At 43.4% G+C, this 12,924-nt stretch overlaps 1 protein-coding gene across 1 annotated transcript in view; it reads left to right on the forward strand.

Moving 5' to 3' along the window:
• Positions 1 to 12,924, forward strand: part of EDIL3 (EGF like repeats and discoidin domains 3) — a 439,981-nt gene that overhangs the window by 272,863 nt on the left and 154,194 nt on the right. The window contains exon 5 of the mRNA XM_060235733.1: positions 611 to 724. Within this exon, the coding sequence (XP_060091716.1) occupies positions 611 to 724 (114 nt within the window). The remainder of the gene's footprint in view (positions 1 to 610; positions 725 to 12,924) is intronic.

The raw sequence follows: 12,924 nt of genomic DNA on the forward strand, positions 1-12,924 counted from the left end.
TGTCATTCACATGGCAAATGGCAGCAATAGAAGTCTAACAATAGTGTAACTGTGTCTGCCTCATTAACTGGATGAGGTATGCTGACCATTTTCAGGAATCTCAGTGTGTCTGTTAGAAATCCTGTCCTAAACAGGCATGAATTTCCACAAAATTCTCCTCCTCTGGCACCATTTTTATGATCCAGTTTATTATTTCCTTCTGTTGCAATTGCTTTGAACTCTTTAGAACCCCCACACACACAGAGGCAATCCATTTATGAAGCTCCCAAAATTTCATCTACTTTTGTCCTGTCATTTAAATGAAAGGAGTTCAGCTCATGCCCGACTTTTAATAAATCCAATGGCACTTTTAAAATGCTGACTGGTTATATTTCACCATATATTCTTAATATACATATTTTCAGGCACTTAATGGAGTTTTTTTGGGGGGGGGGGGGCGTGCTCTAAAATTTCTGTATCATTCAACTGCTTTTGAGCTAACATACAATTCACTGAAAATGTTTGCTAGCAGTACCCCAACCATACACAACTTTACAAAGTATCTTACTTCTTATTTTGAAAGTACATTTTCTTAATTTTGTCTAACACTTTCCTTGACCATTCCCTACAGATGTGAATGAATGTGAAGCTGAGCCTTGCAAGAATGGTGGAATTTGTACAGACCTTGTAGCTAATTATTCCTGTGAGTGCCCAGGTGAATTTATGGGAAGGAACTGCCAATATAGTAAGTATATTTTAAATGTATTTATTGAAATTCCAGTCCTTGCCTTGCAAAACAATAATATGCTAGTATATGAGACTTTCTAAGGATTACTTAGATTTGAAATATTTAAATAAAGATGTTAAGGTATTATTGTTGGCAATATGTTTACCTAGCATAAATGCCTGTTTCTTAAAAAACAGTTTGTCTTAAAAAACAGTTATGAAAGTTTAAAACATTAGATGTAATTGTTCCCAAGTGAGCATTTTAGAAAATTTTACATATGTACTAAGAATAGTGAGGTAACAAGATCAGATCTTGGTTAAGCTGAGAACAACACGCTGTGAGCAAAAAGCCCCCTACTTTTCATACACATGGACATCGTGATCACCAGTACGGTTGCCAGGCCGCCTGGAGATTCAACTCACACATATCAGCCAAGAAATGTGGGGTTTTTTTCTACCTGAATATAAGGGACTTATGTGAGCATTAATAATGTTGCAGCAAGCACTCAGCGCTTCTGGAAGAGTGCTGACCAGGAAGCAAAGCAGGATGCTCACGTACACAATAGATGTCACCTGTGCATAAGGCAATCAAACTCACCCCAGGAGGGGAATTTGCTAGACTGCCTCAGCCTTTGTTCATTGGAACCAAGACAAAAGATGGCACCAGCAAAGGAATAAAGAAGAGGAAGAACAGCATCATGCAGAGCCAAGCGTCTTTGTATAGATTGGGTGCCACCTTAGGTAGCAATTTGGCCATCTATTGACACCTTTTTGGTATGTTTAATAGCTTTCAGTTACCCCCACCCCAGGAATGTCACACATTCTTTCCTTTCATGGTCACCTTGGAGCCTCCCACCTTGGCCCTTTGTTCCCCGGAAGTCCAATCAGATAGCTAAGGCCAAGTCTGCTCATTGGTTAGCTATGAGCATCCAACCAGGGGTTGCCAATTAACTGGCTATTGGCTACTGCATAAGTCCAGCCCTTATGGTCACTGCAGAGCCACCCCTTTTTCTGAGGTCATACACCAGCTGACCACCTGTCATCCGCCTCTGGACCTCCCACCACCTTGGGGCTCAGGGGAAGCTTTATAACCTCTGACCCAACATTTTTAAGTGTGTGCATCTAGCAGTACCCCAGTTCTGCTGTCTAGATCCATCCCCAATTCTGGCCACAGTTTTGGGTCCATTTCCCCCGTCCTCTTTTGTTGCCATTGGAGCCTTCCTTGAAGACTACGATAGGTAAATATCACCCTGTGTGTCTACCCTCATGTTCCTCTATCTATCTATCTATCTATCTATCTATCTATCTATCTATCTATCTATCTATCTATCTATCTATCTATCTATCTATCTATCTATCTATCTATCTATCTTTCCTAGGACTGTATGTGTGATTTTATGAGTATTTTATCTGTATGGAAGTCTATACTTTTCCTAATAAATTGTAATTGGTTTTACTAAATTAGAGTCCCAAATATTTAAGCATTACTTTTCTGGATGTGTATTCTTGTATACATTGGTAAAAGATCCCTAGTGAGCCAGGTGCCCACCTGATAATTCCCCAACCTCATTTTTAGGGCATTTAGGCTTACAACACCTCTCCATCTCTGTGTTGCTCTGAAGAATCCAGCTCATCATACATTACCTTACTGAAGGTCACAGCTGATAAGACAAGTACCTGAACAGAGTGTTCTTAAATGTTCATAATTCTGGTTCTGGTGATTGGCTGGGATCCTCAACCAATAAAGATCCAATAAAGATTCCCACCCTTCAGAGCCCTAGTTGATGTCTGTCTCCCTTAATTGCTGTTCTTATCCTAGATCTCTTATCATTCAACAACTAAACTAGTGCACCAAGGGAAATATAAACCCGGACAATTACAGTAAAACATTCAGTATCTTTTGAGGTGTGCTTTGATTTCTATATAATGGGAACTGAGGCGACTCAGTTTTATAGGTTATGTTCCTGCTCATCAGAAGTTAATGTACTGTTGTGACAAAGAGAATGAGATGTGATCTGGGTGATCCTCAGTCCTAATCTCTGTCACAAACGCACAAGGTAGCCTTAGCTTTCTTATTCTGAAATATGAAGATAATTGTATTGGTCTACATTTCAAAGCTGTTGTAAAGAGCAGAACAAGATAATATATGTGAAGTGCTATGAGCGCTGAATGTTCTGTATAACTTCCAAAAACATATCTTCAACAATGTTACCTGTCTCCTCTTCTGCTTCTTTTTTATCTATGGCCATGTCTCTTCTCTGATCCATGGCCATGCAGTAAATGTCTTCCCTGTGACTAAAGAACATGGGAGGAAATCCATATATATTATTGAACATTTTATTTTCCATTAAAACTAATGCTTACAGTATGTAGTCTTTATAATCTGTTAGATGTAACAGAAAATCTCTACTGGAAATTTTTTTTTATTATCATGCTGCCTTTAACTATGCTTAATTCTTAGGCTATTTTATGGAGTGTAAATAACATGGTGGTTTAATGTCTGTACTGACTGCAGAACACTGAAATACCCTTGCTTAGGGAGACAACCACATCTTCCCTAAGCACAATGGCAAAATTTTCTTGACTTTTAACATTCATTTGTGAGCTATAAACATAAACTAGGTATAGCTGAATTCATATTAAAATGTTAGCTCCTTCCTAGATATATCACAATATTATTCTTGTAAGCTATAGTATCAGCATAAGAGAGCTCCTGCTTTCACAAGGGTATTTTACCACATTGTAACAACTAATTATGTAATTGCACATTGTAATTACAAGTCCTAATTGCATCACTGCACATATTTACAATAATTATGTAATTGAAAGCTGTCACACTAATTATGTAAATCTCCGATTACTGATTACACCTACCTCAGATCTAGTTTTTTTTTCACCGTAGTCCCCAAATACTTGAAAAAGAAGTAGTGAGAGTTAGAAAACATGTATAATTATTCTAGACATACATTTCAGTTTTTGGTCATAGATGGATTTTGGATGAGACTGTTTTGCTGTCACTTGTTTGCTTGCTTGCTTGTTGTTTGTTCATTTCTTTCTTTTTTATTGCTTTGAAGTTAATTTTGAACATCTTAAAACCAGATTTTTTTTTCCTTTCTGGGAGAGATGTTTGTCAACTTGATTATTGTCACCTTCCTATCAAATTCCATCCATTATCAATTAGCCATTATCTTTCTAGAGTTTGACTTACTCCAGTTATAAGATGGCAGTTATCATATGCAAAAAAATGATTTATTTTAAAATGTTTAAACCCACCCTTTCTCCATATTTACAATAACTATGTAATTGAAAACTGTTGTACTAATTATATAAATGTACAATTATGGTTACAATCTCAAAGTGACTTATAAGACAAAAACATCAAATAACAATAAAACTTCTTTTCCTCTATAATCTAATAAACCCACATATTACATGCAATAAAACTGTAACTATGTGAAATGATGCATTTAGGACATGTAATATCACACAAAATATAGATTTATTGTTTTGCACCAGAAAAATATCCTGATTGGGTGACAGAATGTGAGGCAATTGTGGTATGATGAATGTAGATGATGTGTGGATTGCAGTGATTCTTCACAGTGCATGGAGATTATCCAGGCACCCAAAAATGTCTTATGTATTTCATTATAAATTAATGTGTATGAATTTCTATCTGTTAATGCTGAACCAATTTAATATTGCTTAGATGTTTCTTTTGTGTGCTTATGAGAGGATTCCTTGGGTGTTTTAATGTTAATGTATATAATATATATGATCAGAGAGATATGTGTATATTCTAGGCCTAAGTGTTAGCTTACCTAACACTTTAGTATCAAACTCAGGCCATTGTATAAGGAAAATCTGCTGCTGCCTTTCAATTGAAAAGCTAATGGCTTGGATTTTACAACTAGTTTAAGGAAATGTGTCCAATCTGAGCAGTGACATATTAAATATGGTGAAATCAGAGACAGTTAATAGAGTGAATTAATTAGCACCCTCAAGCAATCATGAAAATATCAAGCATAGATTAATAGTAGTTGCCCCCCCAGTCGGAATAAAGAGTGTCAAGCATTGTATACCCCGTCCATATTTCAGAAGTCAGACCTTAGAATTGTTATTCTTATGTTAGAGAATTCAGATTGTAGAAATGCTACTAACCCAAAGTTAAAGTGTGAGCACATCAAAGTAGCAACCCCCACCTTTCTTCTTTCGCTTTTACTAACAAATGCAGGAATGTCCTCTTTGAAGATAAGACCTCCTGGGACTTGTTCCCAGGCCTAGGAAGGCCTGAACCCAGGATGTGCTAGCCGCAATATAGATAAGGGACCCAGAGAGTAAATTTCACATGTGAATATAGGATTGTTTATAGAACCTTTGATGTGCCATTTTAAAGCTTGTATTCTAGTGTTACAAAGTATCAGTCCCAATCTTCAGCTCGAATGAGCCACATGGATTATCAATAAACCTAACTTTGTTTCAAAATCCAAGGACTGGTTATTTTGAAATCTCATGCTTGACAAAGAGGCTGACACAGTATGTTGGATAAACCGGGCTGCTTTATTAAAGATAACTTAATCAACTAGAATGGCAAGGGGTATAAGCCTAACAGGACAAGCCCTGGGGTCAACCACAGAACCCCACCTTGTCCTTGGAGGGTGAGCCACCCTGCCCCCAGCACGAGCCCAACATTCTGGCTGGTGCTGAGCAGCCAGGCCCAAACTCCACCTCCCTCTAGGCCAGCACCAATCCCTCTGCACTCCTTGCATTGAGCCATACAGCCCATCTGCAGTTCATACAGTTCATACAGACCACCTGCACCTGCTGGTGCAGGGCCATAGGTGCTCCCCTGAACAAACACTGTAGCCCATACCTCATCCTGCCACCGCAAATGCCAAGCCTCTGCTTAGGCATTAGCACCCACTGGATGGCCCAGAGCCGACCGCAACCCCAGCCTAATCTCTTCCAAAAAAGCCTGGTTACCCAATTCGGATAAATGCACCCCATCCGGTCTATAAAAGGCGGCATCCTCGACTCGTGTGGTCGGATGGGGGAGAAACATCCCTAAACCCCCCTCCCTGACTTTCTGCAAGGCCCTATTGGTTTTGCACCTGGCGCGCTGTATCCCAGCAGGGGACAAAGCATACCGCCAGACTCTGTGTGGCAGAATTGCTGACCACACCAACAGAATTCCTGGCCATCTCCGCTTGATGGCCCGCATATCATCCCGCGCCTGCAATGAAAGGGCCTTCTCCTTCATAAACCCAAGGTCATTGCCCCCAAGGTAGATGACTAAAATGTGTGGAGGAGGTGCACTCCTCTCGCGGAACAACAGTGGCATGATCCCCAGGCAACGCAGGTGTCGGCGACCCAGCCACTCCACAGTTGCCCACTCACTGAGACCCAGCTGGCTGCCAACCAGAGATCTCCTGGCCTGGTGGGCAGCCCAAAAAATCATACTGTGCCCGCAGATGAGGATTCGACGCCTCTCCCAACAAGCCACAGCACCTGAAAAACAGAAAAGAGCAACAACCCAAAAAATACATGCCAACAAGCAATATAGCAACTACCTGCCCATCACCCCCGGTCTCACTGAAAGGCCAACGGGTGAACATATGACCGGTAGGTGGCCGAACGCCAATGCCCCAATCGCTGTATAGCCCAAGGGGTGTAACCCATAGCAGCCATGGTGGATACGGAATCAATTTGGAATGAATGTGTAGCAAATTTAACCCTCCCTAACCCCAACTTCGCCTGTGCCTTACCGGTCACCGCCCAAAATTCGTAGTTAGGGGGGAACCTCCGCTATGGTGAAATAAAGGGCCATCGCTTTCTCCCCTGATGGTATATACCACTCCAATGCAGTGACAGGGCACAGCTCTGGTGAAGCACACCGCCCAATTATAATCACTGTGCCTCTCTGATGCTGGTCCGTCTTGGACCACCTTACGGTCACCCAAGCTTGCCCCCCTTCGAATTTGACAACCCTAGCCTGAAGCACCCTTTCCAAGGTATCCTTTTTTGACTGCACCACCAACTCACTGATCCGTAGTGCACCAAAAAAGGCCACCAAAGAGGCAGCATGAAAAAGTGCTGCCTCAAAAGAAGATAAACATACATCCGGCCAAACCCTGTAAAGCCCACTCAACACTGACAGGGATATGGGCTGTCTGGCATCCACCCACAGCCCATGTTCCCTCGCCCAACCTTCCAACATCTTCCTCACTCTGAAGTCACCAGTGCCTTCAGCCAGGCCCTGCGATTTACTTATAAAAGAAAGTGCAGCCAATTGTCCCTTAATTGACCTGAGCCCCAACCCTCTGCCCTTCTGATGAATGCAGAATTGTAATATGTGCACCACCAGAACCGGCCAACTATCCAAAAGCCCGGCCGTGCTCCTAAAAACCCGGAATTGCTCCACCGCCCTATCATAAGCTTTCCGAGTGCTTGGTGCTAGAGCTGATCGAATCGCCCTACTGGCTTCAGCTTCCCAAGCTGCCAAAGGTCCCGTGGCATACGCACTGGCTGCAGATCTGCTTCCGGAGCGAGCTGGCAAAAACACTTGATCTGTTGATGAGATAGAGCGTCCGTCACCCCATTGCACACTCCCAGAACATGCCTTGCCAGGAACAAAATGGTCAAACGAAGGCATCGCAACATGAATACCCGCCCCAGATTCATGACCACTGGAGACTTGGATGACAGGGAGTTGATAACATGTACCACAGCCATGTTATCGCACCAGAAATGAACTGTGTGGTTGGCCAGCTGTTCTCCCCAAAGCCAAACTGCCACTACAATGGGAAAGAACTCCAAAAAGGTGAGGTCCCAACAGAAACCATTGGCCAACCACGCCATGAGCCACTGCTCCGTGCACCAGTGTCTCCGGAAATACACTCCGAAACCAGTGGCGCCCGCTGCATCAGAGGAAATTTGAAGCTCCGCTTCTATCTTCAATTCCTCCCACCAAAATGAAATCCCATTAAAGGATTCCAAAAATTCTTCCCACACCTCCAGGTCCTTACGCATACCTGTGGTAATCCAAACTCTATGATGAGGCAGCCACAGGGACCCCATGGTGTCACATAGCCGCCTCAAGAAGGCCCTGCCAGGCACAACAACCTTGAATGCAAAGTTGAGGTGCCCCACTAGCTGCTGCAACTCCAAAAGCGACACCTTGCACTGCCTTTTAAGGGAGGCTAAATGACCCCTAAGACCCTCCACTTTATCTGCAGGCAGCCATGAAGCTTGTTGAATAGTGTCCAGCTCGATGCCTGAAAAGGTAATCACCGAGCTGGGCCACTGAGTTTTTTCATGGGCCAATGGGACCCCTAGTTCCCCTGCCAGGTCCTCAAATGACTGTAACAACCTGGCGCATCGCCCCGACCCCGCAGGGGCCCATGAAAAGGTAGTCATCCAGGTAATGCACCATGTTGTTTAACCCTGACTTAACCCTAAGTGCCCATTCCACAAAGGAACTAAAACGCTCAAAAGTGGCGCAAGATACGAGCATCCCATCCCTATCCATGTAATATTTTCCTTCAAAGGAAAACCCCAGGAGGTCAAAATCTTCAGGATGTACTGGCAACAGGTGAAATGTCGCATTTTGCCATTTCAGCCCCCACACCACAACCCCGTACCACTTTGACTGCTTGGTCAAAGGAAGTATACCTGACCGAACAAAGAACGTCAGGGATGGAATCATTCACTGAGCCGCCCTTGGCGTATGACAAGTGGTGTATCAAACGGTATTTCCCTGGTGCTTTTTTTGGTACCACCCCTAACGGAGATACCCTTAACGTAGGCACTGGCGGAGCGTCAAAGGGGCCAAGAAATCTCCCCTCTGAACACTCCTTGGCTATTTTTGCCCTAACCACGTGCTCCATCCCAACCACCGAACGTAGGTTGGGGGCCATACAAGGGACTCCGAAGGGGTAACAGCCACTGCCACCACCGGGGTTGTCTCCACCACCGCCCTTCCTGTGCACAGGCTCCCCACCGGGAGCCTCTCTCGTATCCACCTCTGCTTCCTGATCCGATTCCTGCTGCATATCCGAGCCAACGACCACGCCCTGTAACGCAGAGAGACAAGCCAGCACCTCCTTTTCAAAAGTCAACTTGGATGAACGGCCAGTTGCCCTACGGCGCCCTTCCCATGTGGAAGCCCCCACAGCACCCCTCTGTTGCTCCAAAGCAGCCAGCTGTCCAATGATGGCCTGCCTTAGCTGGGCCTTCTCGCCCGGGTCACCAGGTGGCCTCGGTTGCTGCCCTCTCTTCTTAGCGGGCTGTTTTCCCTTAGAGGGGCCTTGACCCTTCTTGGGAGCCATCCCTCTTTTAACTACCCCTGCCTACCAGAAAAACCACCCCTCGAGTAACCCAGCACCCACGCTTATCGCCCTACCCCCAGGCAACCAATGCTCTCAGTGAAGATAAGCCAAAAAACTTTGAGCCGCTACTCAAACCCAGCTTCCCCTGGGCTGGACTCAGGTTGTGAGCAGAGTCCAAGGCTGCAGCCTGCAGCTTCACCAATCAGCGCCAAAGGGGGCTGCTGCACATGCTCCTCTTTCTTTCTTTTTTTTGGTGGGGCAGTCCCCAAGACTAAGGCCCCCTCTCCCTATTAAGTGCAAGGGGGGCGGGTGTGAGTCCCACTCCTGGTCCCAGGGGGGAGGGGGGCAAAATCCGCTGGCCTGGCACCCCCCCCAAAAAAGCACTCCCAATTTGTCACAAGAAAAACCCCCAACTTGCAGTTCACTGGGCAAACCAGCGCTCAAGCCATCGCTAGCGCACTGAGCCCGCCGTGCCTCCGTGTGTGCTCCTAAGGGCCTCGCACGCACCACCGCACCCAGCTCCAACTGCGCGATACTGATGACCAGCTGCTCTCCCTCCGAGAACCAAATTTCCACTGCGTGGAACTGGGCGGGGCCGGGGCCTTTATAGCCCCGACGCCTCACCCAGCAGCCTACCCACATGCCCGGAAATAACGGGGGCCAGCCTTCCCTCCTTCCGGGAGGGCAAGCGCAGCCCCCAGCCTCTAGCCAGCAAGCCGGCCCGGCTGGGAAGGGGCCGGTTTTATCACTAGAATATCCATGTTGACATACGAAACTTCCAAAAGGAATGCCTGGCACTCAAGAAGGTAGAGACCAGAGGCAAAAGAAGCAGAGCAAGAGGGTGTTAGAGGAAATATTAGTTACCTCATGACTTTCATTTGTTTATCTACTTACTTCATTTATAGTCTGCCTTTCTCACTGAGACTCCAGGCAGATTGCAGAGTTACAAAACAATGCAAAAAGGCAATGCAATATTTTTAAAACTGCCTAAAATTTTCACATAAATTAAAAATACAACCTAATGCCCTTTATTTAAGGTACCCTCCTGAACAGTTCTGATTTTACTGCCATCCATTTCCCTGTATAAACTTTTATACTTATACAAGCAGGGAACCCACAAGGATTTAAAAGGGCCACTTCATTGTGAAACAGGACAATCAATTCTTAAGGTGCACTAAGAGAGCATTTATTGTCCAATGTGTGTGAAAGTAGCTATCCATCCTTCCACTTCAAGATGATACCACCACTTCCCTACATCATTATGCTGCATATGTAGATCAGGTGTTCAAGTAAAGCCAGGCCAAGTAGCTCCACTGATTTAAATATTTTTATAACAGTAATCATGCTGGGTTATGAGGGTTTTATTTTGTTCTATGAAAGATAAACACAATTATGGATATTTAGCTGATTTTGTTAGGCAGTATGTAAACTAACAATGCAATTTTCAAAGCCCAGACTTCTCTGCAGCAAAGTTCTTCACTGTACTGACACAAATGATACTATTCTGCTCTCCTTACTCAGATTAAATATAGGGAAGTCATCTCCTCTCCCCAGTCATTTATGTAGTACTGTGTGGTATATATTCAAAGCTCTTTTCATATTCTTAATATTCATATGTTCTTGTGAATTATCAAGTTTCTTTGTTACTTTCTAATGTGTATTTTGTCTTTCTGCATGCTTAGTACTTTCTACTAGGGGTATGCATTCAGATATACTGGTGCCCAAAATGCACCTCAAAACACCATATCAGTATATCCCAAATATATCTGGAAAATTTCCAGGATTCCAAAAACATGTTTCCCCAAAATCCCGGAAATATTTGGAATTTACTGGGACGATTGTGAGCCAGTGATTGCAGTTTCCCTTTTGTTTCCCCTTTTGTTTTTGTCACTTGAGGGTTGCTATGGGTTTACCAGGCTGCTTGTGTTAGTTTCAGGTGTGCTTGTCAGTTTCAAGAGGTCGTCTTCTTCTTCGACAGAGTAGCTGTTTGTCCCCTTTGTGATTTTTACAGTGTTGCTGCTTGATGCTTGGATTTGTTCTGCTGTGGTTTGGCAGTCCTGTTGATCTCACAGTTATAGTGGCATGTACACTGCCATTTATTCTTTTGGGCTTGCAAACCCACCATTCCTTGCTTCAATTTGTGTTTTGTGATTCTCTGGCTTGGCATTAGTCATGTTGAGGTTACACTGCCACAGTGGCTCTAGATTCTGCTGGTTACTCTGTACATTGCCATTTTTTCTACTGGGTTTCTACTGCAGAAATTCTCTGGTTTGGCTTTGGTTCTCTTTGTCTTCTGCTGCCACAATGGCACTGGGTTCTGCTGGGCTTCTGCACACTGCAGTTGGTTCTGCTGGACTTGCAAAAATTCCTCCCCTCACCTTCAGTTTTTACTGTAGAGATTCTTTGGTTTGACTTTGGCTCATTGGCTTGTTGTTCTACTGAGATTGCTAGGTTCTGCAATGGGGCTATTGGGTTTATTGTTGGTTCTTCAATGGTTGCTGCTTGCAGGCATGGATTTTGCCCTGGAAACAGCTTGTAGAGTTTTTTTTATTTCCCCCCATAGGAAATAAAATGGTTAAGGGCACCCTGTTCAGAGCCCATAGAATTGGACCCCTTGGTTCAATCTACTTGAAACTTGGGGATTATGCCCTGACCTGGATAGCCCAGGGAAGCCCTATCTTATCAGATTTTGGAAGCTAAGCAGGGTCTACTGTGGCTAGTACTTGGATGAGAGACTGTCCTTGAAATACCTAGGAGGAAGGCTGGGGCATGCTTATTCAAGTCACCTCCCTGAATATCCTCCAGGCCCCCAGTAGGGGTTAGTCATCAGAGTTTGACATGACTTCCAGGTGCAGACACACAGAAAAAAAATTACAAAAAATAAAAAAAATAAACTTGGGGATTATTAAAGGATAGACACCAAGAGCTCTGCTGTAATTCTTGGTGACTGTATCTTTTAAAAACAACCCTCCTAGCCCCCTGGAAGATTTCCCATAAGGAGTAAGGAATAATGGACCCCGAAAAATTTGGACATTCCCCACAAAAACCAGCTCTGACCACCATACCAGTATTCAGAATTCAGGAACATAAAGAATACTGGGGGGGAGGGGGGGTCAGTGTGCCAGAATAAAAAACAATTTTTGTATACTCATCTTTTCCACTACATCATTCCTGTGACTTTGAACACTGACGTGGCATAAAATCTGCTAAAACTGCACACTTTAGCAATATATTATATTCCCTATAGATGGCTTTATATGGCATTTGGACTTGTTTATTTTCTAGTGAGATTGTTAGTATATGTCTTATTATTAAAAAATATTAAATGAGAATTTTTAAAAACTACTACAAAGTTAATATTCATGTGTCCCAGATACCATGATTATGAAAAGACTTGGAAAATGATATTTTTACATTTCCTAGTACAATGTTTACTGGTAAAATGGATGGGAAAATATTTTGTATAAAACAAAATCTGGGAAGCCTACAGCATACATCTTAATTTTTACCAGGTTTCCATCAACAAACAGCCCACACTGCACGAGGATAAAAGGGAAACACACTGAGCTTCCCTTTTAATAGTTTTCTGTTGTGGAGGAGTTTCCCCATATTGAGTAGGCAGAATGGAGAATTGAATCCATTGACAGCCAGAGACTTATTTATTTATTTGGAAACTTCTAATATATATTGATACTTTTAATACTTTTCAGACTACTATCTGTAATAATGGAGAACCAGAATTTTTTGCCTCAGAATTTTCTTGGATTTTTTTGACTCCAATTTTGACTCCAATTCTAAGCCAATGACTGTACCTTTTTAAAAAGTCCATCTAATTGCCCCTTTTCATTCCTCAGCTGCTATTTATCCCATGGGAAAGGAAACAGTAGAATGC

This window comes from Heteronotia binoei, chromosome 4, assembly GCF_032191835.1.
Source record: "Heteronotia binoei isolate CCM8104 ecotype False Entrance Well chromosome 4, APGP_CSIRO_Hbin_v1, whole genome shotgun sequence".
Lineage (NCBI taxonomy): Eukaryota > Metazoa > Chordata > Lepidosauria > Squamata > Gekkonidae > Heteronotia > Heteronotia binoei.